Source organism: Ammospiza caudacuta, chromosome 6 (assembly GCF_027887145.1).
Source record: "Ammospiza caudacuta isolate bAmmCau1 chromosome 6, bAmmCau1.pri, whole genome shotgun sequence".
NCBI classification, from domain to species: Eukaryota; Metazoa; Chordata; class Aves; order Passeriformes; family Passerellidae; genus Ammospiza; species Ammospiza caudacuta.
In genome coordinates this window covers 55,894,620-55,921,823 of record NC_080598.1, presented here as the reverse complement: position 1 = coordinate 55,921,823, position 27,204 = coordinate 55,894,620, and the positions used below count along the sequence as shown (strand labels likewise).

The 27,204-nt window shown below is 47.3% G+C and overlaps 1 protein-coding gene across 1 annotated transcript; it reads left to right on the top strand.

Moving 5' to 3' along the window:
- Positions 1 to 1,013: 1,013 nt before the first annotated feature.
- Positions 1,014 to 24,530, top strand: LOC131559288 (exocyst complex component 3-like). Its single transcript, XM_058807617.1, has 12 exons — positions 1,014 to 1,299; positions 2,640 to 3,234; positions 4,892 to 4,997; positions 8,528 to 8,602; positions 10,865 to 10,965; positions 11,947 to 12,039; positions 13,334 to 13,466; positions 14,410 to 14,520; positions 16,284 to 16,439; positions 19,406 to 19,527; positions 21,008 to 21,193; positions 22,780 to 24,530. Exons 1-11 carry the CDS (start codon positions 1,014 to 1,016, stop codon positions 21,186 to 21,188), a joined length of 1,959 nt encoding a protein of 652 aa, XP_058663600.1. The 3' UTR covers positions 21,189 to 21,193; positions 22,780 to 24,530.
- The last annotated feature ends 2,674 nt before the right edge of the window (positions 24,531 to 27,204 follow it).

Here is a 27,204-nt window from a genome sequence, read left to right as displayed (position 1 = left end):
CATTTTCTTGCAAGAAGGGTGTGGTAAGGACAGCATTTCAACTCCTCTCCAAGTTCTCACAGCAGTGTAGGGACTTAAAAAAATCTATTTTAAATGCAAGCTCCTGGATTTAAAGGATACTTTCTGTGGAGGAATTTTTTTCTGTGGTTTATGGTCAGAACCTTAAGCAGCCTATTATGGACTTCATGCTAAGCAGAAAATCTCCTCCTTTTTCTTCACTTGTGGGTGTTGGGTGGTAATCAGATCCATATGTGTGCATACATGTATGGACACACACACATATATGCTGGATTGCTGCAATGTTATGCTGTTTATACCCACGTGTGTGTATATACATTTAAAATAATACACACTAGTGTACGTAGTTGCTGGAATATTGCACATTCCAGAAGGCTGAGGTTGCTCTTATCCCCTCTGAATGGTGTTATTAGAACATGGAAACCAACACCCATTCTCTGGGCCTTTACATCCCTGCTGGCTCACACTGGGCTTGCTGGGAGGTGAGGGAAAACTTGGCTCCAAACCCAGATGTGATCTCCCTGCCAAAGGAAAACTCAGGTGCAGCCTGGGCATGCAGGGTGGGTGGAAAAGGATGTGTGCTTCATAAAAGTTGTTACTAATCAACTCCCTTAAACAGATAGGATTGTCATCAAGATAACTGGCAGTGCAGGGATATTTGAATCCTTTAGAAAATGCCAAAAATCCCCCTGGTTTTCCCCCCAGTGGTTGTGGTTAGACTATGTATGAGGTTTTTGACATTATTTACCCAGAAGAGGGAAGGATTACATAAGAGGCTGGAAGCCTATAAAAGTGTCCTCACTTGGCACAGACAGGAACCAGGTTAGACTTTTTCAAAGGCAGCTGAAGCCTGTAGCTGTGCAGGAAAAAAGTCAGAAGAAGAGACAACTTCTCTGGGAGACAGACACTAAGATTACTTTGCATAGAGCTATTTCTCATGTTTTCTTCTGATAATATTCCCAATTGGACAGAAAGAACCTGAGACTGCTTGGATCATGCAGAAGAGAAAGCATTCCTGGGCAGCCTTTGTGGGAGGAGGCAACAAGAAGGGGGAGAAAATGACTGGGGAAAATGCAAGAATACTGCCCAAGGCCACACATGAGGAAAGAAAGAAGCAGGAGGCAAAAAGGAAAGGGAAATTGAAAACCTTGGCAGGCAAATTGCTGAAGACTGTGGTTGGTGGGAAGGAAACAGAGGAGAAGGCTGGTGCTGAGGATGTGGCAGGGAATTTGCTGAAGAGACCAAGCTGTAGGAAAGGAGAGGAGAGAGGGACGCCTGCAGGTAACCTTGGAGTTATCTCTGGGTCCAGGCCTGGATCTCCTCTGCCCCTCCCATCCACAGGCTCTTGTTTTTTATCAGCTTCTGGATCAGGTGCTTTCCACTCTCCTCCTCCCCATCCTTCACCTGAATTCTTGTCCCTTCTGAACCCTACGCTTGCTACTCTGGGCAGTTCTGAATTTCATTCTTTATTTGCTTCACAAATGTTTCTCTTTACTGTTCTTATTTTTATCTCTGCAAAGACTCCTGATGTGTCTTGTGAGAAAGATGATGTATGTGTGACTGACACCCCAGCCATGTGACTGTGCTGTTCCTCCACAGATGGGAGGGGGAGGTGGGCTGCACACAGGCTGGTTGTGCCAATTAAACGTTTCCCATGTGTTGTATGCATCGAGGCAGGGTGGGTGCAGCTTGTAGGCCCCTCCTGAATAACTTGCCAATTGCTTTACTGAACATCTTTGCATCAACCCTTCTCCATTTCATGTCATGTTCCTCCCTCCAGTCCTGTTTGATTTAATTCTTATTTCACATTTGAGATATTTTCATAGAGGAAAGGTAGGAAGGATATAGGCAAAACATAGTGGAAGCTTATACTCCTTTCATTCTTCACTCTACATCCAAAGTTGTATCCTGAATTATTTAAGTCCCTCTGCTTCTGGCTTTGCTTAACTTTCCGTGCATTCTCATCAAGTTCGATTTGTCCTCTGGGCTCTGTTCCAGATACCTTTGGCAAACCTTAACCCCTCATTGCTCAACCTTGCAATCTGTAAAACACATGGAAAAAGCCCTGCAGCTCTGTGAGTCTGTTGAGAGAGTACATTTAACCCTTGTTGGTTGACTGGATGTGCTAGGTAAGATGCACTGGAAACAAGCAGCACTGAAAATCTTCCTTCCAAGGGAGCTTGCAGCACTTTGGTCCTGCCAGGGTCTCTGTAGAGGAGGCAGAGAATTCCTTCCAGGCTTGGCTTTCAGCAGTTGGCTTGTTCAGAAGATGTCCTTTCTTTAATGCTTTTTTCTGGACAGAAGGTACATTTCTTATGGAAACATTGTATTTAATGACCCTTCATTGCTCACACGAGGAGGTGTCTCGTAGATGATGGTAGAAAGATGCAGACTTCTTCAGGCTTGGTTAACCTGGAGGAGAAAGGATGAAAGAAATTTAGAAACAAAAAAGTGCTTGCCCTGAGGAAACTGAGAGGTGATAGTGCTAGACCTTAAGTGGGCTGATCTTGAGTAGATCCTGAGGAATTCTGGAATGGATATAAGCTAGATAATTCATAACTTGGGTAATAAAGTGATGATCCTATAGACCTGTAGCAGCTTGTGTTCTTATTCTGTTGCAGAGGAAACCATCTGCAGATTCATTGAGCAAGGAAAATTTTTGGAAGCTTGTGATCAGATTCATAATCTGGAGCATTCTGGAAATTATGGAATGGGAAAGTCTGAATCACTTTATGTGCTGCTGGCTGAACGAATGTGGACTGTAGTGGGAGAAGCACTCAGTGGAGGTGACAGGATGCTCCTGGAGCCGTTGCAGTCAGTGGGGGAATCACTGAAGTGGGAGAAGCAGAAGGAAGCAGAGTGGCTTGGCAACAGCCTAGAGACAGACTCTGTTTCCACCTGGAGCCCAAACTTCTGGAGAAAAGATCTGGAGGAAAAGCTAATGCAGTACATGACAGCCCAGATTCCCCCATTTGCTTCCTCTACTGACGCCGATGAGACTGCCCTGAAACAGCACCTGCGTCACCTGGAAAGGACATTTGTCCCCAGGCTGGAGCACAGAAGTGATGTCTTCAGGGAAGCAGGACTGCTCGCCACCTATGCCTGCTGCTGTCATGCCTCCTTGTGCTCTCACCTTGCCACACTTACTGACAGTAACTGTTTCAGCTTCAGCCAGAGCCTTTTAATTTATGAATGGATCATTAAAATGTACAAAAGGTACGTCTGAAGGGCTTTTTTTCCTACATATTTATAGCTCAATTTTTGTTTCTGAGAACAGTCCCTGCTTCCTGATAACACAGCAATGATGAGGAAGGACTCTTGCTGAGTTTAGATTTGCCCACGGTCTCTTTTATCTTCTGTGTTCTCAGAACCAGAGCCTTTTTTCATTGCAGTACTGTCTCTTTCTAAATTCTTAATATCAGATTCAGGGGTTTACCAGAGGTGGGCAGGTATTTTTCTGCTGGACTGCTGTTGGACATGCACAGTTTTTGACTTTAGTAAGCAATTTCTTTCCTTGCATCAACCCTTTTTTAACAAGGTCCCTAATACTCTAATTAGCCCAGAGTAATTTTCCCTGGCCTTTATGTCAGCATGGTGCTCTATGGATTTCTCTTGTTCTGCCCTTGGTTCTCCCACTGCTTTTTCTGGCTTGTAGTTTTCCCAGTTGTTTCTCTATTTCCTTCATTAGCGCTCAGATCACAGAGAAAACATGTAACAGATCATTAAATTCCTGCCCAAGTCTGGGGAAACAGATATGGCTTTCCCTCTGAAGAGCAGCACATTTAGGGCCCTTTGGCCCAATGTGAATTCACAGCCTATGGGTGTCATCAAAGCCTGAAACTTTCTTGTGATTTCTTTTTTCATGGTGGATGAGGCATTTGATTTTCTGTGTCCGTGGTTTAATTGCTACTCAGCAGCTCCAATCTTCTTATGCCTAATAGTTCTCAGTCTTTTTGGATTATTTGATTGCTTTCATCCAAGCCCACAGCTTCTCTGGTCCTTGTATTAATTACACTGATAAACCCTTGATGAGCTCATTAACAGTTCATCAGGTGGTCTCTTCCCCCAGCCAACTCCTGAAGGAGGGAAGCTGTGTGGTGGGTACACACTGGCCATCATCAGGTACATGGTGGATGTGGTCAGGAGGCATCCCTTTTACTGCTGCTTTTAAAATGGTAAAGCTTTGGAGTAATGGATTTATTAAATATTGAAAACTTTTATTAAAGTGGAGGTGAAAAATAATGTAATTTAATTTTATAAAGAAAAGTCAAATATAGGAAAAATGTATTATATAAATGCAGAATCCCTTCAAGGAAAAAAAAACCCCAAACAAATAAGACAGTGACTCTATTAGTCAGATGGTAGTGAAAAGAATAGAAATGAGGAGAGCAGAGATGCCAGACTTCAGCATTTGATTTTTCCTCTCTCTAAATACCGTTACAACCTCCATGAAAGCTCATGCATAGATGCAGTTGTCTTGGTATATAGCTGCTTCTTATTCCATTCAGAAAGAGTATGTGACACTTGCAAAATTGTGCATCCGTGCAAGAGTGCTTGGGAGACTCTCCCTGAGATTAAGAGGGAATTGAGCAGCAGTGAGGGGAGAGGGGAACAACAAGCAAAACCCTTAACTTGGGCAGCAAATGTAGGAAGAAGAAAAAGAAACAGCACAAAAGAAATGCTGGCCAAAGGCCATTGTCAAGATCTACTGTGCTGTGGCTGCCCAAGCTTGGCAAGCACTGCTGGGTCCTTGCAGGGCTGGGTCCTTGCAGGGCAGCCTGTTTGCTCGGTGTGGGGCTGTGGTGCCAGGCAGGCGATGCTGTGTGCCCACGGGATGCTGCCCCTCTGGCTGAGCTCTTGTTTCTGCACACAGAGGCAGCCAGGCCTGTGAGAGACCCGGGCACAGCCTTTCCCTTGGTGCACAGTGCCTCGTGTGGATCCTTTGGAAGACTGAGGAAAAGTTACTTGCAACTGCACGGGTAAGAACTCAGGAGTTTTACCTCAATCTGCCAGTTTTATTCCCGTGGTGTAAAATTAAGGGGTGCCCTTGTCAAACAGCCATCCCTGCTCAGGCATGTGTGGGTCTCAAGGTTTCCATCTTGACCGAGTTTCATTGCAGAGCCCAGGTGTGAAGATCCATGATTGTCTGCTGCCCAAGGGAGGCTGCCTTGTCCTTGTTCCTTAGCAAGGAAATGTTGGGACTTTTGCAAATCTCTCTTCATCCCCTTGCTGTATATTCAGAGAGCTACAGTCTGCTCAGAAGCCCTTTTATCTGGAAGAAAGGGAGACTATGGGTGAAACCCACTTCCTTATTGAAGGCCATTTCAAAATGTTATTCATCTTCTCTCCAGCAGTTAATGATCCCATCATCTGCAAAGCTGGGGTTTTTTACAGCCCCTTTGCCTTAGCTGTGCAGGATATTGAGGCTGCTAAATTTGTCTCTGTGTGAACCCCTCACAGTCCTCTCCAGCCTGTTGGACTGACACTGATGATGTTAGAGCAAAGATTATTTCCAGAGCTCAGCACAAGAAACTGTGCAGCTGGTGCCCACCCAGCAGCCCTCCACAGAGAATCCTGTCTTGTGATCCCACAGGTGACCCCAGCCCTGCAGCATCCCTTTCTTTTCTCAGCAAAGTTCCCTCTTTGAAGAATTCTGTTGAGACATGTAGAATACAAATGAAGCAGGGAAGATGTGTTGTGGCAATGGGGAGTTCCAGAGGAAACCATGTTATTTGGAAAACTCAGCGGGGCCTCTTTTATTCAGCTAAAGCTGAAATGCAGCAGCAGGAGTTACCACACTCAGCTCTCTTGCTTTCCATTTCCACCAGCCCCTGGGGAGCAGAGGAGGGGAAATTCCATGGCAAACTGCTGAATCATCCCTGGGAAAGTACTCTAAATTGCAGAGATTTTCCTCAAGAATTATTCCCTGAAGAACAAGAAGGTAGTCACAAACATGCAAGTAGAAGTGCCAGCTGGTGACAATATGCTTAAAGCCTACTGGTTTCAGTGTTTAAGTTCTTTATGGGCTGTTTTTAATCATTACCCTGGGGAAAACCATGTGCTCTCAAGCTCCTTTTTTAGCATTTGTTTCAGTGAAGGAAGTGACTTAACTCAGGGCAGTGCCACTGAGGTTATCCTAGAGCAAGTCCCTGAGTCAAGCCCTCAAAGATGCTGAGTAACAGTGATGGGAAATTTAACTTTTTTTAGTTCCCTCTAATGTAATAGCTGAATAATGCTTTTGCTTAACCGTTTTCCTGATAAACCATGTGCTGAGCAGGCTCACCTCAGTCTGGTTATGAACTTTTGTGCCATGCTGCCCTGAGGTTTCATACCACCTTGGATCCTGGAGCATCCCAGCTCTATGTGGTGCTGAGTTGTACAGAAAGAGCAGAGCTGGAAGTGCTGGACAGTGTAGCACAGCATTGCTCCAGCTTGCTTCAAACCTGGCCAGCTTGGGAGCAGCTCCAGACTCAAGCTAATGAGCTTAAGTGGACATAAGCTGAGTCCATATGGAAAAATTATGGATGTCTCCTTAGCTCAGTGGCACAGCTTATAAAACCTGCTTTATCTCTCTATTTCAGCTTCTAGGGTAATTCAGCCTTCATTATGCTAATATACAGGCAGTTGTTATTGAGCAAATATCCTGCTGTTATCTCTTAACAATTGTCATGTATTATTGTGCCTAAATCACATGGTGTGCATTTTGCCACTTCAATGGATGACTAAAATTTCAGAATGAGAGGATCCTGACCAGAATAAGCTCTGGCCTGCTTTGCTTAGGAATACCTGGCTTATCTTTGGGTGTGGCAGCCTGATATTTGTGCAAACTAAAAGTACTTTAAACAGAAATGAGTGCTGAGAACTGTGAGCATGTCTGAAGGTGCTGAGAGCCCAGATGCCATGAAAACCACTTTGAAACTCCAGTGTGGGGAACTCAGCTCTGCATGCAGGCAGCCCTCCCCTCAGTCTGGACACACCTGGAGCAGGGGAGCTTTGTGCCTTTGAGGTTACAAAGCTGGTGAAATGAAAATGCTGTTGCCATGAATTGGGTTGCCAGTCTGTCACCTCTGCCCTTGCTGTACTGGGGAATTTGACAAGAGTGCAAGGCAGGCCTTCCAGCATGGTGCCAGGGCTCATTCTGATGCTCATTTACACTGCCCTGCAAGGATCACTTGGCTCTGTGTCTTCTCCCCACCACCCCTGTATTTTTTCAAATGGACAGAAGGAGGACTGAGAAGTTCTTGTTCTGCAGTCAGCACAGGTGTACTGACCATCCATGGATCTGAAGCCTTGCAACATTTTGGTCAGACAGGAAGAAACAAGAAGTAAACTGGATCTATTTATTACAGCAGAAGTTTTGGTCCCCTCCACATTGGAGCTTTGGTGCCGGACGTGCTGGTGTCACTACAAGAGCTACAGACAAGCAGGCTGTTTCTAATGCAGACACATAATCTGATCCAAAACAACTGAGTGCTGTCCTCAACAAGTTATTAACTGCCTTGCAGTTCCTCACTAAGCCGTGCTTTGTCCCATTGTGGGGGGCAGGCTTGAAGTGTTTGTGCAGCTCAGCAGGGATGTGCTATCTCAGCACATAGTGTTCACACATTTGCTCACAGTCAGGTGATGGCACTTGTGAGGAAAGAAATTTTTCTGGGTTGTTTACAACTGCTTGTTTGTCTTTGATTAACACTTTTCAGTGAATATGGGAGAGCAGTTGTTTTGAATATACTTTTGATGAAATTCTTCAGCTGACAGCCACAAATTTCCTAATTCATCAGGCAAAAGAGAACAAAGACCAAAATGGGAGATCAGACTTTATATTTCTTGGAGGAAGATTCAGAAATGAAAGAATAAATAAGCAAGCCAGATTTTTGAGTTTAAAGCTTCTGTAAAGGTCAGATCATGTTTTAAGCAACAAGCCCTTTCTCTGCAGTGCTAGTTTTGTTTTTACAGCCATTCAAACTAGCACAAGCCAGCCAAGTCTTGGGAAATTTCCCATCGTGCAGCCTCATGGGGCCCATCTCACCATGACAGTAGCTCTAAACACTAAGCCTGCTCCTCTTTGCACTCACAAGTCCCTGGCTTAAGCAAGGGAATGGTTTTAATTAATGCTGGCTGGTTTCTCTGGATGCTGGTTGGAGAGAGGAAGGGTGGAAAATCTCAGCTACAGTAGCTGGCAGCATGGAGATGTATCTAAGCATTGTTTTGCTGTGTGGGCGCCTTCATTTGAGCTAAGCTAACTAGGGAAGACTGTAGATAACCCAAGCTGACACTGGGATGAAAGAAAGCTGCAAATCACTTAAACTCAAACAAACAATGTAGAACAAAACAGAAAAATGTTATTAGGTCAGCTGGAAAACAGCCAGGCTTTGGGTTAAAAGAGACAGCCAAAAAAAATGGAGGCAGAAATTCATCTACTCCAAATGGATAATGAGAGGCTGGGAAACCTAACACGTTATGAATGCCATTGTATCTTAACTGTACTTTTTAATTTCCTTTTATCATTTAGAAGGAAGTGGGGAGAGCACTGAAAGAAGCCTTTGATATTGGGAAACCCCCTTGGGCAGATGCTGCAGTCATTGAGGTAAACTGGGGGGAAATGAAAAGCTCCAGTCTTTGGGGCTGTGGTGTTTTTGCACACAAGCATGTGGGTATTTGGCAAGACCCAGTTTTGCATGTCTCAGTCCAGGCTCAGTGTGTTAAAAGCCTGCAAGCTGGCTGCCATACTTAAGCTGTGTCTGTTTGCTCCCAAACCTGTTTTGGGGAAAAAAAAATACCCCCTTACTAAACCAAGGATCAGCCTGAGCTGATTCAAGCTGAAGTTGCATTTTCATACATGCTCCTGGATCTTTATGTAACCTTTTTGAAAGTGGTGGTGTGTGTTACCCAGCTTGCTCTGTGTGAGCTCTGCAGAGCACTTTTATAAAAGCAGGGAGAGCTGCTGAGCCATGGCAGGGCCGTTTGGCTGGCAGTGCAAACTGCAGGCAGGCTGCTCCTGCTCATCCCTGCTGGGACTGCTGCCCTGGCGGGTCAGGCAGTGCAGGGGGCTCTGCAGAGCACAGCACAGGGCTCCGAGGGCGCTGCAGGAGCACACCTGAGGAGCACACATGTTAGCACACTGCAGGAGCACACCTGAGGAGCACACACGCTGACACACTGCAGAGCACACTGCAGGAGCACACACACTGACACACTGCAGAGCACACCTGAGGAGAACACTGCAGGAGCACTCATGCTGACAGTCTGCAGGAGCACACCCTGCTGACTCGTAAGCAGCTCGTACTGTGGGCAGAGGGGGTGTGGATCACGACCTGCAGAAGGATTAACACAAATCCTGGAGTTTATATGTGGGTTTAAGTGATGCTGGAGATCAGGGGCATGGCTTTGGGCTGTCATGGCTCTTTATTCTCTGCTTTCTTCCACCACCCCAGTGGCACTCCCAATTCAGGCCATGAGAGAGGGAAGTAGCTCCATGGTCCTTTGGGATGGCAGCCTCAGGCACTGGAAGCATTGCAGATCAGCAGCAGCTGGTTTTTGCTTTAGCTGGCAAGCACTGGCTTTTCTGGCCCATCTCATACTGTGGCACCAAAAGCAGAGCTCACATCAGGGGCTGTTTCCTCCTTGCCTTGCCCTGTACCTGCTGGGGCCATGGAGCAGTGATGTGCCCAGTGATGTACCTGTGCTAGGGGGATGTTTAGCTATCAAGATGGTTTTTTTTCCTGCTCCTGGCTCACAGTGGAAAGTTTTCTAACTGGAACTAGGACAAAGCATGGTTTGAATCCCATAGTCCTCATATTTGTAACATCTGGCCATGCTTCAGCATGAGTGGGTTCACTCTGTTGTGTATGCAACTGACAGGTTTGAATGCTCTGGGGTGGGTGATGGAAAAGCCTGGATTAATAGGAAAGCCTTATGAAATTACCACCTCCTCAATTTTCTCAGGCTGACACTTAAACTTCAGATAGAAAATGATCAAGGTGTCATGGAAACTCATCAGCTGTGGTTTTCTGACACTTTGGTGTGGCTTATTTCATCCAGCCCCTTTGGGTGAGCCTTTGCATCTGTTATGAGCAGTGGAAAAACACATTCATGATGTGAGTCACCCTTTGTCTCTGGCTGACGAGCACTGTGAGGGCACAGCATATGGGTCCATCTGTCTCCTTTTTTCCATCTGGCCCTCCTCCCCTTGCAAGCTTTTGTTTCCACAGAGCAACTAATGGGCAGCATTAAGTTGCCACCTGCTCAAGCCTGCCCGATGTGGGGTGAATTTTGAGCTGTCTGGCACAGCCCATCCCCTGCAGACACCTGGGCCACCCAGCTGGGCTCAGTGGGCAGGACATGTGCTGTGGAGTTTAGCACACAGCTGTGCCAGGTGTGAGGGTGGTGGCTGGGAAGGTGACACCTGCCCTCTTGAGGCATGCCGTGCAGAGACCCTGGCAGAGGTGCAGGGCACACAGTTAGGTCTGCATAATCCTCTTTTTAGTGGCTGCACCCAAATTTATTTGCCAGGGTGAGTCAGGTAGAGGCACAGATGCTCCTGCAGATGGCAGGTCTGCAGAGCTGAGCTGCCAGCCTGGATGTGGCCAGCAGAGAACATCTGCAGGGACAGGCTTCTACCCAAGCTGACCACAACAAAAACAGTGGTAGCAAAGGTGTAGGGTTAGGCATTACAATAAGGCTGATGAAAAAATACATTTATTTCCATGAGGACTCTCAAACTGAGGCAGAAGTTGGTGCCTAGGGCAGAGGGATTTGCTGCAGGGTGAGCAGTGGGATGTATTCCTGTTCACTGCATAGGGAACAAATGACTTTGGCCAGTTCTCCTCTCACACATTGGAATCCACAGATACTAACAGAGAAGACAGAGGCTGCCAGGCGAGTGAGCGAGAGCCTGGGTGAGAAGGTGGAAGCTGAGTGCCTGGAGGAGTGCCTGAGGTTCCTGGAGAGGTAGGAAGGATGCTGCTTTCCTCCTTGGTAACATTCTTAATGCTCAACAGAAAGAAACCCTGATGAAGCAGCTGGTAATGCTGTGTTCACCTGGATCTTGATGGCTGTTTCCCATGAAGCTGTTACTGACAACACAGCACTTCACTGCTCTTTGTGTGCTCAGTATCTGTAGTTGGACTAAAGCTGAGGGAACAAAGTGCATCTGGAGTAGCTGGGACAGGATAAAGCCTTTGGGGGAGATCTGGAGAGACTCAGACCTTAAACACACCTGGGAAGAGGGGCAGCCAGGTGCCCAGTGCCCAGGCCTGGCCCTTCCTGACCTGGCTGTGCATCCCAGGCACAGCTTTCTGCTGGCTCTGTGGCAGGGTGGGGAGATCTGCTCTGTCCTAGTTCTCATAGCAGAATGAATGTCTTCTCATCTGGCCTCTCACCACTTCCTCTGGCTCCCCTAATCTGCTTTTTGTTCTTGGCTATTTCTCTCCCCATGTAGAAAATGTCAGGACTGCTGGTTTAGGTAGTATTTCAGATGGAGATTTGGTTTAAGACCCTTGGCCCTCCACATGATGAGAGGAAAGAAATTCCTATAAAATGGGTTGTGCAGAAGCCCTTTGTGAGACTGAGACTGACAAAGCAGTTCAGAGACCTTATGGGTTATTCATACACACTGAGGCTTTGTTCTGCACCTTTATTGACAAAACTGAGCTGCTTCCCAGAAGGAAGCGTTGCAAATCAACCTCCTGCCTCTTGGTCCCTGACAAAGGTACCCAGGCAGCTCCAGGGCTCTCCCTGCTGTTCCTGTGTTTGTCTTCCCCTTTAGCTGGGCAGGCAGAGACTTTGTCATGTTGTAGATCCCACCTGGGGGATTGAAACTGTGAGATGAAAAGACAAAAAAGTCACACAGTATTTCTTCAGTGTGCTGTTGATTTTCGATGTGTTATGGATCACAACAGATTAAAGGTGATTCTTCCTGTTTTAATTTAGCTATGAAGATGAAGTGAGAAGTTTTATCCAGCTTGATGGCTGCTCACAGATCTACAGCAGCTTACGAATCCTGGAGAGTTGCTGCCTTCTCAGGTTAGAAAGCAGAGCCTCATGCCATGGGGAGCAAAACGAGTTTTCTGCTGGTCTGATCTCCTTCTGACTGGTATGAGGCCAACCTTGACCTCCAGCTGGGTATGGTCATCCAACTCCGTGCACACCAGCCTTTAAACATGGAGGAAGCCAGCTGCTGTCAGCAAGACTCCTGCAGAGCTGCCCTGGCTGTCCCAGCCAGAGGGAGGCTGAGATGGGGCTGTCACTGCGGCCAGGCCCACAGGGCTGTGCTGCCACTCTCTGCCTGCTCGCAGGCCCTGCAGGTGCAGGGTTTGCAGCCATCTCCCCCTTCCTGCACTGAGCAGGAGACAACAGTGCTGTGCCATGTGTGGGGACACTACCCTGGCTAACCCCACTGTGGGTTGTGATGTCCTTCCTTTCCCAGGCCTGATCATCCTCCAGCAGAAAAGCTGCACAAAGGTTATGCTGAGATGTGTGTGCTGCTGCACTTGGTAGGTGCAATCTCAAGTGCCTTGCTGAATGAAACCCCAAGCAATATGCCAGGCACTCCCTGGGGTTGCTAGGAAGGAGGGAAGAAGTAAAGCACAGAAGGGTGGAGGAGGATGTTTGCACCTACAAGCTAATTTCAGAAGCACTTGCAGCGTCGGAGAAAACAAGGTTGCTTCTCTTCTTCCTGTGTAAAATTATCCAGGGATCTCTGGAGTCAGCAAAATGCCAAAATCCAACATATGCACGGTGATTACTTGACATCAGAGCCTTGTGTTGAGCCTAGGTAGCTGCTTTGTTTGTTGTATTTGCATGTTGCTGATGCTGGATCCTAGACTGAATACTTATGAGTCTCTTTTATGTAATCCTTCACAGCTTTACTGAGAATGAAGTTGTACACTGAGCCTTTCCAGAATGTAGGCTGTCTGGATTCAAGCTGGTGATAATTTTAACCAGGATTTGCTGACTGGAAGACTGTTCTGATGGAAGATAATTGTTTGTCCTGTATTTGTAGATTGTCAAAAAAGGCACATGGGATGCTCACCCAGACTCTGTTTGTCAAGGCTGCTTCATGCTTGCTCATTTTTAAAAATACTGGAATTTTTATTGATCTGGTCTCACTAGTGATGGGTACAGGTGACATTTGCATGTCGTGCCCTTGTGGCAGTGTCTTAATGAGCACAGAAATGCAGGTCCCTGAGCTAGCTTTGGACCTGACCATGTGCCCATTCAATGACCCCTGTGTTGGTTACAGTAGAAAGAGTTTTGATCTGAGAGAATAGCATGATTTGATCTGATCAATACTTTCCATATTTATTTTTTTAAACAGAACTGTCTGGCATAAGTTAACATACATTTGCAGTGTCAGCACTGAGCAGAATGTTAAGGTGAATGGATTTCTACACAGGATGGAAGATGACATTATGGAGCATTTTCTGCAGACCATCACTACTAAAGTCAAGGTATGGAAGACCCATTTTAATTCTGACTCTTTGCAGACCATATGGCTGGCATGCACTTCCCTCATGTCCTGATTTAGAAAAGGTGAAGCCATAGTTTGGTCTTCAAGCCTGGTATTCTCCTCTGCCGTGTCAGAATCTATATGTGGACAGCTTCACATTTTCCAGTTTTGGGACCCCAGTTTCACTGTTTGTAGTGTTTGCTGTTGTGCTGCCCAGAGCCCAGAAAGCTGAATTTCACCTGGTACCCATTAATTCCCAGCAGCTGGGCGTCTTCCCAGGACAGTGATAACTCACAGAGCCCAGGGCTGTGCTGGCTAGTCAGGATGTAGAGAAGGCTGACCAGAAATGTGTCCCTGCCTTGAGATAAAGTCCCCTTCCTTCATCCTTTCTAGTATCAGTCTGTTAGCCCAGGCACTGTTCACCCTTGTGTCTGGAAAACACAGAATTCCAGGCTCCTGACAGTGTGTGTGATCCTGTGCATTTCCCTGGGAAGCTCCCCTGGGCATCTCCAGCCTCATTGCTCAGGCTCCCTCGGGCAGGCTGGAGGCAGCAAAAGGAAAATGACAAGAGAAACTCTGGCTACGCTGTGCAGCTTTGGTCCCAGAGCTCATTGCCAGCGTGTCCCATGGGCCCACACATCTGTGTGGGAACTGGGGGTGGCTCTGACAGAGCACCAGCAGCCCTGGGGGGAACAGGAGGCCCAGGGCCCAGGTTTTCAGTCTTCCAGGTTTGGGCTTAAGATCTTAGTACATCCTTCCTGAGTTGGAATAGTTTCTTTCTTTCATGTTTTGATTTTCTTTGAAATAAAAACACAGGATGCTGCAGTTGGTGGAGAAATCTGTTTCCAAGAGCAGAAAGAGCAAAGACACAATAATCTGTGTCTGTTGTTTGTTTGGTGTCTCTACATGTGCACCCTTTGACTCTGTCTGTTTCTTTTCCTCAGGGAACACTGAAGGACCACTTCAAAAAGTGTGACAGTGGTTTTGACCACATCCTTGAATCCTTAAAGCAAAGCTTTTTGACCTTTGGGAAGAAAAAACCAGATATATATGAGGTAAGAAACAAGTAAGACAGTGAGAACAATATGTTACTCAGGAAATCATCCTACAAGAAAGATTGAGAGGGATTTTTTTCCAAGGACATGTAGTAAAAGGACAAGGGGGAATGGATTCAAACTAAAAGAGAATGGGTTTAGATTAGATTTTAGGAGGAACTTCTTTGCTGTGGGAGTGTTGAGGTGCTGGCAGAAGTTGCCCAGAGAAGCTGAGGGTGCCCCATCTCTGCAAGTGTTGAAGGCCATGTTGGATGGGGTACTGAGCAACCTGCTCTGGTGGAAGGTGTCCCTGCCCATGGCAGGGGGGTTTGAACTAGATGATCTTTGAGGTATCTTCCAACCCAAACCATTCTGTTCTGTGAAATCACTAAAACTAATAATTGAACATTTGGATGGCACAATACTAGAAAATTAAACTGCAGTTTTCTCTGTTGTCAAATGGGCTTTTAAATATCTGGTGGTCTCAGTCCAGTACCTCTATCCACTAGGGTTGGGTAGTGACAGCTGGAACCTTCCTGTAATTTCAGCAGAGAAACCAACAAGGGAAGAAATGTGGAAACTGAATGTACCTCCCAAATACAGAGGGGAATGTTTGGCTCCCTCCTCTCCTACCATTGCTCCAATATAATTATTTTGGAAATTTTCTCAGCTTCTAATGTGCTTCAACCTTATTTGTGAGGATTATTGATCCCTTTGATGTAGAGTGGACAGAGTGGGGTGAAAAGTCCAAATTCTTAAAGGGCACAGCGTCTCATGCAGAGTAATTGGCAAACAACCTAACAAAGTACCCAAGTTTTTTCACCTTTACAGTAGCCTAAACAGCTTTTATAGGATCTTACAGCAGCCTTGAGTCTATCTCTTCAGCAATGAGGTTGGTACCTGGGGAATTCTCTCTTTTGTGCAGGCTGGATTTGCTGTTGCTACATGTGCAATGTGTCCTCCTCAGCATGGGACTCCCAGGTCATCAGTCCCTTTGTCAGCGATGATTTTAATTAACATTTTGCAATATGGAAAAAGTAATGGAAGAGAAAAAAGTAGGATCTATTCTGCTGTTGTTCAAAGGCTGTCACTGGACATCATGTCACATTAGTGCTGGGGCAAGCAGCAGCTCAGTGGTGAAGCGCTGTGCCAGAGCTCTCTGTGCCTTGCTTTGTCTGTTTGGGACAGAGCTGGGGATTTCCTGTACCTTTGGACTGCAGCCTAACCCTGCTCTGATTTCAATTGCTAACCAAATGTGGTTTCTGTGCAGCAGCCCACCCCCAGCAGAAACACTCCCTGTCCCTGTCAGGCACTGCATGGCTCTGCACTGGGGTTCCTCAGCCAGTACTGGGAGCTAAGAGGGAGCTGCCCAGGTGACTTCTCTGTGCCCAGCCACAGCTGTGTGCCCCAGGGCCCTGTGTCAAGTGTAGATGCTGGAGGGAGGCTGCATCTGGCTTTGTCTGCAGCCCAAGCTCCCCCCAGGTGATAATTTGTGAGCCAAGCCAAGTGTTGCTGCAGCTCTGGAGTGTGAGTGACCTCTGGCTCAGCAAACTGCTCCCATTGCTTTTGATTTGATGTCTCCACACTTACCATCAAGCTTTGTGATCCACATGCTGCTTGGAGATAGTCCAAGTGTTGGATCAAGCATTTTAAATTAATATTTAAGCAAAGAAATGGGGCAGCCATCTGCATGGGCCGAATATCTGCTCTGTGCCATGGTACAAGTGTGGCTGGGCCTTGCTCAGTGCAGGGAAGTTAATCTGGGTCTCTTTGCTCTGGAACAGGCCCTGGTCAAGGCTGTCAATGCCATCATTGTTACAGAATACTTGCAGGCCCTCCTGACCACTCCCAGGAAAACATCTGCTATGCAGAGGAGGAGGATTGTCAACAAGATAGAAGAAGATCATAGGATGATGCAAACCATCTTTAAAGAGTGCTTAGTAAGTCTTTGATATGGTTACAGTTTTGCTCTTTATCATCAAGAACAATACCAGCAGAGGAAGACACTCTGAAGACTGCAAAAAAGCTTAAGAATTTTACCACAGGGGTATCAAGCTTCACTGAAATGACATTCAGATATGCTGACAGCTCTTCTGATCTGTCAGAAGCTGTTAGCTCATGGTTTTGAAATGTGTGACTGGAAGATGCAAGTTTTGCACTGTTGCCACTGACACAAGAGTGAGGTGTGCTCCTCTGAGCTGGTGAGACAGCTCCAGAGCTGCCAGCTCCTCCATCAGCCCTCTGGTAGCTGGCATGGGGTGGCAGTGCTTACCCTGGAGCCTCTGGAGTGATGAAGCAAACAGCTCCCCACCTCCACCTGCTCTGTGCATTGCCCTGTAAGGCTGCTCCTCCCTGGGCATGGGGTGTGCATTGTCCCCCCTCCACCCAGCCTCCTCCCTCCCCACAGGCCCTTCCCAGCCCCTCAGAGCTGGCATGATGACTGCCTCAGCCATTTCCCTGTGCTCTGGCATTTCCTCATGGCAAAACATGCTGATGCTGTTGTGGTTGCTGACGGCTGTGGGGAGGAACGAGTCTTCCTGCAGGGGTAAACACCTCACACCATTAGGAGGTGAAGCACATTGCAGAGGATTGGGTGTAAAAGCAGAGCCACACCTCTGAAGAAAACTTGTGCAAAGTGCTGGTTCTGATTTGCAGAAACAACTTCAGAAGCTTTAAAGGTCTCACCTCATAATCTGGTGTAATTGGCAGTGCTGCACAGAGCATCTGTGGGTGCCACCAGGCTGTCACACGAGTCCCTGGGTTACCCAAGGGCCTGGACTGCCCTGGCAGCAGTGTCCCCTCCTTCAGCTGGTGCAGTTGGAGAATTACTGCTGTGCAATGTCCCTGGCATGGCTCCTTAGCAGATGCAGGCTGAGAGTGCCCAGGCATGGTGCTCCATAAGGGGCTGGGCTGAGCAGCACAGCAGTGGTTGCAAAGTCAGTTTGGTAACAGGACTCAGATGTGACAGCACCTAAACCCCTTGGCTGCACTGGTTTTAATGATTTCACAAATGCTGAGTCATTCTCACAACTTGCCTATTTAAGTGCTAGGGACTGAAAATCTATTTTCTCAGAAATGAGTCCCTTGCAAGCCATATGTCAGCAATTCTTACCTTGTCCAATGAATAAAATGAAATAAAAATGATTGTCTGTAGGCTTCTCTAAAATCCTCTCAGACCCATTACAATTAATGCATTAGATTCATGGCAGAAAGCTGGGAGCTGCCAGTGCTTTTAGCTGAATTCCCACCTCTCTTGGAGTGATCGATCACAGATGAATTAATGCTTTCAGCAATTGAGACATGGAGAATAGCAGGAGGGTTCTCTAATCTTAACTCTGAAGTTTACCAGAAATGCTGTGCTCAGCTTCAGCTTTGGATGTAATGTGCATGGAAGAGTGCAAAGGAAATAGAGGAAATCTAATTATCTATTAAAACCTTACATTGAGCTTGGGTGAAAAAGAGCTGCATCTGGTTAGAAATTTTCCCCAGTGTCCTCAGTGTGTGCACTTTCTTACTTGATGTGAGAGCACTGAAAGCCTTGGAGGTGAAATGCTTGAGAGATTGCAGGGGACAGCCTGCTCCTCAGTCATGAGGCTCATGGTTATGCGTGCCAAATATGAACTCTGCTGCAGACTGAGTTTATCATGCAGTTGTTGCACAGGCTGCTCCTGCTCTCTGCCCTGTTCTGCCCTCTCTCTGGGCTTTTCCTTCCCCTCTGCTCTCAAAACACATTAGGAAATACCTTGCTTCTCTCCTAAGAGCAGTACGTGTCAAAGGCACTTAAACACTGCTGACAAAACACCTCTTTTTTTCCCCTTTAGAGTGCAGGCTGTTTACCTCTGACCTTGCCTGCCTATGCAGTGCTTAACTAAATCTGACGCCTTCAAATTAATTAGCATTTTGTAATAGTGAGCTTGCCAAGTATGAAGCTGTACAGTACCAGTGCCTCAGGAGCTGAGTACAGCTTGTGCACTGAGCAGAGCTAGACATGCTGTGTGCCTGCACTGCAGGGGGAGAGGGGGAAGACTGTCTTCAAATATTATTATTATTTTTAATTTATGTTCATTGCAGAGGAGCTGCATGGATAATGTGACCAGCTGTTTCAAATGCCCCCTGCAGATCAGGGGAACGTGGGCTTCTCCTGCCCCATTTTGGCAGCCTGTTCTCCAGGTTTGCTTTGTCACACTCTCTGTTGATGTGGTGGCATCAATAATTCAGGGAAGCAATTAAATTGCATTACTGCACTGATGGAAAATGTGAGCAAGACCTGGAGCTCTCTTCCTGGTGGTTCATCTGCATTCTGCTTCTCCAGCTCTGCTGAAAATGCTGTGTGTTTTTTGATGAGACTTTTTTCTCCTGTGTGCTCTAGATTAGAGGGAGATCATTGTGTGCAACATCTACCAACCATGTCATGTTTTCTACACTGTCCGGCCCTGTTGCCAACTTTTTTCTATTAGAGGATTTATGCTCTCCCTAAAGTCGCTTTTCTGTCCTGGGCTTGCTCTGGGGGGGCAGAAATGCCATCATGTTTGGCCAACAAGGCTTGTTTTCACACAGTCAAGCACAGGGCTGTGCTTACCTTCAGGGGCAAACCACATCCCACAAGAGGAAATGGCCCTGAAAGGAAAGGCAGTTTAAGGAAAAATGAGGTACATTTGCCAGCTTTGCCTAAGGAAGTGCAGGAGAGGATTCTGCACTACTGAAGAAGCCACCCTGGAAGCAGTCTGTGGCCACTCCCCAGGTCCTTTTCTGCTATCCTGTGGTGAAAATCAGATTTCTATACATGCACAGACACTCCTGCAAAGCTTCTAACCCACACAGAGAGATCCCCAGTCTGACCTGAGTCCAGCTCTTAATGTGCTGTGCTGTTTCTCCTGCCCTGAACACAATATTGCTTTTCTCCCAGGGTCCTGCAGCTGGCTCTCTCAAGGATCCAATAAAAACAATTTTAGAGCTTGTTCAAACTTCTGATCCTGAGGGGATGAAGATAGCACTTCTGCCCATTCTTAAAGAATTTCCTGACCTCAGGTAATGTCTTTGATTGCTTTGACTTCTGTACTTTCTTACATGATCACTTGAAACCAGAAAACCTACAGCAATATTAGTCCTGTGATACTTCTGCAGTGTGTTGGGCCAGGCACAGTGACCCTTTGAATGTACTCACTGGTGCCTGCTTTATATCCTTGTCAGACATGAACTGCTGAAGTTGTGATGTCCTCCTGTAAAGGTGGAGGATGGATGAAATTGCTGTCAACAAAGCAGAAATGCTGTGGAAAAGTACTACCTTAATGCAGAATTTACAGGACCATATGTGTTGAATGTAGGTTTCAAGAACATCCTTAATTTGGGCATTTCATAACTTCCAAACACTTGGCTTCTGGCTTCAACACTTCACCACACCCTCTATAACTATTTTCAGAAGTTTCAAGGTGTATTCAGCAAGAATATACACTTGTATTTCTTACAGAAAATTTAACAGAATTGAAACACAGGTTTTATTAGGAAGGAAAGATCTTGGATACCTGCATTTTTTCCAAAGCCTGTGGTTTACTGCATCTATCTTTTGTTCTATGTGCTGTACCTGTGTTTTTCCAACTTAACATGATTGCAGTGTAAAACTCTCTGTCACAGGATGCTCTGAAGGCCAAAAGTGTGAATACCTTCAAACGTGGGGCAGACAATTTGTGGCAGATAATTACTTCAGTGCCTATTCAACATGACAGTCATCAGATAAACCTGCAGCAAGGGAAGTCTCTAGATTTCTGTAGGAAAGACTGCTATGGGCAAAGAAAAAAATAAAAAGAAAGAGAGATTATGTTATGCTTCATCTGGTTTCTTACTTCTTTTTTACTTTACTACTTTTGAAGATGCTATTGAGCTAAAAAGCTGTTTATCTGATACAGCATAGCAATGATATATATATATATACACATATGCATACATAGTATAGGAAGTGGGCATAGAAAGTTCTCAGAAGACCCAGATCTCAGAGGAGGTTATCCTGGTGTGAGTGGATGCAGTGTTGCTGACTAAAACAGATTTCTCTGATTCAAACTCTTTGGCTTGTACACATTTGCCTTATATCCAATACAGTATTTCCCTGCTCAGGGGAATAGAGCTCTGTAGAACACAAATGCTGTAACCTTCCAGATGAACGAGAATTGGCTCCATTTGAGGGGAGAAAAGATATCAAAAATGCCTCCAAATGGTCAAATGTAGAGTTATCTGAATCCTATTATGATAGATACAGGTCTTTTTCTAGGAATAACCTAAACTGAACATTTTCAATACTTCACAAGGATGTTGTGGGCTCTGGGCTTGGGACTTGTGAGCTCAGCCCTGTCCCACACATCTCTTGGGATATGGCATCCCCCTTAGATAGCCAGAGGGTGTCAAAAAGCAGCTTCCAGTCTTTGGTCTGGTCCAGCAAAACTCAGGGATAGGAAACAAATGTTAGGTTTTTTTTTCTTGGCTTATTCACTAACTGTCCTCTTGTCCTTTTGGAAAGGAAGGAACATCTGAGTGCAGTGCTGGACATCAAAGATTCACTCAGCCGAGATGACAGAGCTGCTCTCTTGAAGTCATTTCATGATAATTGCAGGGAATCAGAAACAGAAGCAAACTTGCTTTTTGCAGATATAGAAGTAAAACCTAGAAAATGTGGACTCTGTGGCTGCCTCTGCTGTTAGCAAAGGTGGGTGTGTGTGAGTGTGTTTGTGTGTAAGGTGTACCTGCCCAGGCACACTTCTTACAGGGAGGTGGAGCTGCAGCCTCACCTCCCCAGGGCCCTCATTGCTCCATGCACTGGCTCTACTTCCCTCTCTCTCCTGCAGACTTCCACACCCTGCAGGATCATGTTGGAGGCAGTGCAGGGTGCTGAATTCTTAGATGAGTGATTCAGGTTACAGCAGGGACAAAGGAGAAGGCAGGGCTGGCTCTTCCTCCCCAACTTTCACTCGTGTCTGTGTGTCCCTGCAGCAAGGTCTGTCTGCAGCATCCCCTCCCTCCCAGCTCTTACCCTCTGCCTGGGCACAGTCTCCCAGGCAGGTGCTGTTGCCTTGTAGCAGGACAAGCCAAGGAGGAACCTCTCTGTGATCCTCCTGCTTCTCTGGTGCTGAGGGGAGGGACATGTGAGCCCCACCACTGCCCCCTCCATGACAGCTGCATTAATTCAACCAGGCTTGGCCCCATTTAGCTGACTGAATACTGCTTAGTGGAGAACATGTATCTATTTTCTTCACTTTAAATAATTGACGATTTCTTGTTACTCCGAAGTTACCCAGCTCCAGCTCAGAGGTGGAGAATTTTGTTTTATGTTGGCCAGGTCAGAGCCCTCAGCTATCAGAAATAGTCTTGCTCAGTCAATAACTACAGATTGCCAGCAGTTACCTTCTGTTGCATAAGCTGACTAGACTGAGGTTGAGAAGCACAGTCCCTCTCCTCCTCCCCTCTCAGGTGTCACTATTTATTTATAGTTACCCATGTTAGCAGATCAGGGATGAGGTATGCAGGACTCTGCCCTCCAGGCACAGGCAGACAGCAGGCTGCCCTGGTAGCAGAGAGAGAAAGCAATTAGAGAAACAATTAATAAACACAAAAGCTTCCCCTCCTAATGAAAACTGATTCTGATATAATGAACTGGCTGTCAGCTACTCATGTTTATACCCTGCTTTAAAGAAATTACCCATAGTGTCACCTTTGCTTTAGTAAAGATATTGAGGAACAAGTTTTTAAAGCGTTGTAAGTCCCTGAATCTCCTGTTTTCTGAAATTCCCTGGGAAAATAGGCTCCCAAATCCCAGACCCAGCTGAGTCTGCAGTGTGGTGGACACACATGCCTGGCACAGTAAAGGTGAAATCAGTTATGGGATGTGCCACCTTCCTCCTTCCATGCCAGCCCTGTGATTTTGCTGCCATGCTCTGGGGTGTGACCTGTAGGCTTGCTGGGAACCAGCTGCTTCCTCCTAGCCAGAAACACGTTTCTCCCTCCTGTACATGGAGGTGGCAGGACTTTGGAAGAACACTGCTTTTGGTTGTTTCATGTCAGCACGAAATGTCCTTCCAGAAGAGGAGTGAGAAGGTTTGGCTGGGGAGGGCAGGCAGCAGTGGGGGTGCTGCCCAGGGATTTTGTTTAGCCCAGGAAGTGAGGATTTCAGCAGGTAAGTGTGGACATAGCTTCATGCAGAAGTGTGCACAGGAGGGATGTTTCTGCTGTTTGACTCTTGCATATGTTCTGACGAGTGCCATTTAATTACCCAGCTTTTTTCTTGCCTTCCCTCAGGCCTGCTGGGAGAAACATGAGGCCTTACTCTGCTGTGCCAGTGTCTGCAACCACAGCTCCTTGAAAGCTTCACATGCAGCTGGATGCATGGAGAAGCCTGTCAGCCATGGAAGACAAAATTTCTGCATTCTTGCAGGAAAACCATGAGGCTCAAATCCCAAGTCCAGGAGGGAGATGAATGGGATATGGTTGAAAGACATTTCTTCAAGATTTCCTAGAGACTGCCATTCAGCTGAGTCCTGGTGGTTATTCCCAGGATGTGGCAAGTGTGGAGGAGGTTTTCCCCTCACTGACTTCCTCTCTGTTTCCACCTCTTGTTCCATGAAATCTCCAATGATATTGGGACTGCTGCACCACATGGCGTCCCAGCATTGCAACCTCCTGAGGGATCCAAGACCTCTGTTAGGGAATATTGCCTGGCTGATTGTGCTGGCAATGCCTGCAGGTCTGGGTGCCTCAGTTTACTCCCAAAGCCTGACCTGCACCAGGAGGGTGCAGACAGAGCTGCCTCTTCCCTCTCTCATGAAGGCTGTGACCTGCTCTGGGGGCAGCCTGCCATGGTGAGGTGTGGGATGGGGAGCTCCTCCTGTATGAGTTTTACAACTGGCTCAAGAGCATAGTCTTGCATTAATTTTTATACCTCAGTTACTGGAAATTTCCTCTTGGAGACAGAGGAGAAAAGCTCATGGGAAGCAGGCAGTAAAAGGAGCTGTTTGTCCCAGCCTCTGGGCAAGGTCTCTGCTAGTTTTCAGATGTAAATATGCAGTTCTGAAGGAAAAACACTGATTTTCTTCCTCGTTGTCTATGGACTGGTCACAGACCCCAAGCGGGATGTGCTTCAAGGCCCTCCTTTGCTATTGTGTGAATATAGAACATTACTGCTCCTCTTTGACACCATAACCAAGCAAAAAACTCTACCTCAGATGTGCCAGTGCTTTTCTGAGCAGCCATTCCCCCTCGAGTCTGCCACCCTCACAAGGAGAAGGAAAATTTGTGCATAACCTGTCAATGTCTGTAGCAGGGGACAGGTCATGCCCTGGTACCCTGAGAAGTGCAGGTCCAGCTGGGTGCTGCCACATTCCCCAGGGACACGGGTGCCCCATCCCAGAACCCTCAGTGCAGATGGGGTCCTGGGAGCTGGAAAGGAGCCAGGGCAGGTTTGTAATTGTCGTTGGCTTTGTTCCAGGTGCAGTGCTGAGCATGAGGTGAGTGTCTGAGAAGGAAGAAACAGGTTGCTCCATCTCCAGGGAGTCTTCTGGTGCTTTTAGGGCACCAGGAGATCTTGGCTTTGTTACACTTCATCCCTCATGTCACTGAAGGGCAGTGAGAGCATCCCATGGCCTGCCTGCCCTTCCTGACTGCTCAAAAGGCCAGTGCTGGTGTCCCTAACATTTCATAGCTGCCCATTGTGGCTGCAGTGAGACCTCCCCTGGGATGTGGGAAGGCTGGGGAATCTGGGGGAGCTGCAACCTGGCCGGGTTGGGCTGCAGGGCTGCATGAGCACCTGCCTTCTGAAGGTTGCCAGCCCTGCCAGGCACGGTGGGCCAGTCACCCTCCCCTCGTGCTGAATTGCACATTTTTTCAGGGAAGGGATGTCAGACCTGGATGACAGACCCTGTTGTGATGGCAAGGTCAGGGTCAGCCTCTGCCAATGGGGATTTCAAGCAACAAGCCTTCCAGAGAAAGTAAATAAAACCCTCTCTGACATTTCCATCACTGTTGGGTTAAAAATAATCCTTCAGCATGTGGACAGCTCTGGCCATGCACACGTCGATGTGTGTCTGTGCTGTTTGACATCTGCAGCCACACAGGGGTGTGTTCTGCTTGGAATCAGCAGCTGGGAGCCCTGAGGGGCACCAGGCTTGCCACTGCTGTGTGCAGATCAATGAGGTTTTGTAGCAGCAAATTTTTGCACCATGTGTGAAAACATGCACTTATGGAGAGACCAAATAAAGACTTGAGTTTGTCCATGAGGTTTAATGAAGTTTTCCAGAGCCAGAGGGCCAAGGGATGTTGGCTGGGGGTGATGGGGAGAGGCAGGATGGTGTGGAGGAAGATGGTGTGGGAGGGGTGTCCTTGGGTACCCACAAATCACCTGTGGAGAGCAGATGGTGTGTGGGGAGGCTCACTGGAGGGGAGGCAGCAGCAAGGGAATGCTGGGTCACTCCCTAGGACTGTCTGAGGTGATCAGGGAAAGAAGTAGAGGCTGCAGGGAAGGAGGATGAGGAATTTGCCTTGTTTGATGGAATGGATGAGGGATTTTAACCCGCTTGATTATGTGACCTGAACTTCCCAAGTGATCCAGCCTCCTCCTTTCTAGCTTTCACCCTAACCTGGGGTTAAAGCGCTTGTGTGGGATTTGTGCCACTCTCTGAAGAGGGCTGGGAAGCAGGGTCACACTCAGGATCCTCCTGTAGGATTATCTTGTGGCCTTGGGATGTGAGCAGGGACAGCCCTGCCATTGCCACCTGCCTGCCAGCGCCACCATGGAGCTGTGCTATGCATCTCCCACTTGGCCTTTTTTCCAGGGACTCCACCTCTGTGAGCAGGATAGCATCACTCAGAGGCTCCCTGCACAAAGCCTCTCTCCCACTCCCTTTTCACTCAAGGTTTCACTGGGATCCCCTTGACACAAGGGCTGTGCCCCTGCCATGTTCATCCATCACCCACACACACTAGGCTTGGGATGTGGGCAGGAAGGAGTGACAAGATGCTCTGGCTCTTTTGGAAGCTGCTCCATCACCTCTCCAGCTCTGCTTGGAGCAGCAGGGCTCTGTGATGAGCAATGATTTGTCACCTGAGTGCCCCACACTGCTGGGGGGCAGGGTTTGGCTGGCTGCTTTGAAGTGTTACTACAGGGCCTCACCAGAATTCCCCTCATGTGAGCTGCCATCTCTGAGGGTCACCTTGATGCTGAGGGCAGTGGAAAGCAGATGCTCCTTAATTATGCTGCAAGGTCTGAGGAAAGACCTGACATTTGCTGAAGTGCTGCCTGTTCTTCCCTGGTTTATTTAGTGGCTTTGCCAAGGATGTGACAGGGAATGGAGGGCTTGACAGTGAAAACCACAGGTAATACTCTGGGACATGCTGAGCTCTGTTGGATATCAAATGTGCATGAAGAGAATCAATCTCTAAAACTGTAAGGCCTCAGAGAAGGCAAACCTTCTGATTGCAAAATTATATAGTGAATTGTGTTTTATTCCTGTTCCTCCCAAGAGGAGCCTGTCAATGATGGGAAACTCATACATTAATACCAATATTAATCAAAATAACTCACACCCACCTTTGAGGCTTTCCTCTCCAGCACCCAGCTGGGAGTGATGCCTGGTCCACAGGTGGGCGAAGGGGTGTATGTGTGGCAGGCAACATGGCAAAAGCCAGCACAGGCTATTATCCCCAGCTCATCACTGAAGGTTGATTTTTAAGGCTGAAATGCCTGCCTTTACTGCAGCACCCCACAGTCCCTGAAGAAAAGACGAGGAGGAGGCACTGGCGTGTGCTGAGGTCTCTGTATCAAGGAAGGGCTGGGCTGGATTCCCGTTGCCTCGGCGGCCCTGGGAACACCCGGGCTGGGAAGGGTACACTCCTGGTGCCATCTAGTGGCACTGGGACATGGAAAGGGCCGTGCCTCTTTCATGTTCATTATTTGTGTTATTATTATGGGGCGTTACAGGGAAATACTCCTAAGTGACGTATCAGTTGTGCGGGCTGTGAGTGGCCCTTAGCAGAGTGTGCGACTTGCAGGACAACAAAACACTGGGAACTCAACTCTGCTGCAAAGTAGGGTGCACAGACCGCTTAGATGTGTCTGCCTGCACAGAGCACTTAGATGTGTCTGCCTGCCAGATAACCAGCAGGTCTATGGGAAGATTGTGAAAGACAGTAGTGAACAGGATAGGTGGGATGTGCCCTGTGCTTTACAGAAAGAGCTGGAGCTTGTGAGTGTGGAGAGGAGAGGTTGAGAGGCAGTGCTGCAGAGCCAGGACCCAAGAACATGATTTTTTTCCTATTACACAGCAGCTGGGCTTCCTGCTGCAGTAAAGGGCTTTAGGATAAGGTTTTAGTTGACTTAATCTGATCTAAGGCCATATGGGCACCTGAAGATGGGTTCCTGCCCTCACCCCTGGGTGACTCCTCACTACTTCATCATATGGCTCCACTGATGGCAAATTAGCAGCCAAAAGAAATTATCCTGCATGTGTTTGCCTTTCCTGTTTGCTTTTCAGGAGCCCTGGTTCCATCTCTCTGAGCTCCAGCTGCCAGCATCACACCTTCTAACTCTCCTTTCTCCTATTGCTATCCTGCTTTTCAGCCTGGTCCCAGCTGCCATTCCCAAGCTGCCCCTTGCTCCAGGGGCTGTGGGTGCCTGTGCTGTCCAGCTTGGCTCACACAGCCTGTGTGGGACCATTGCCTATTGCCCCAGTG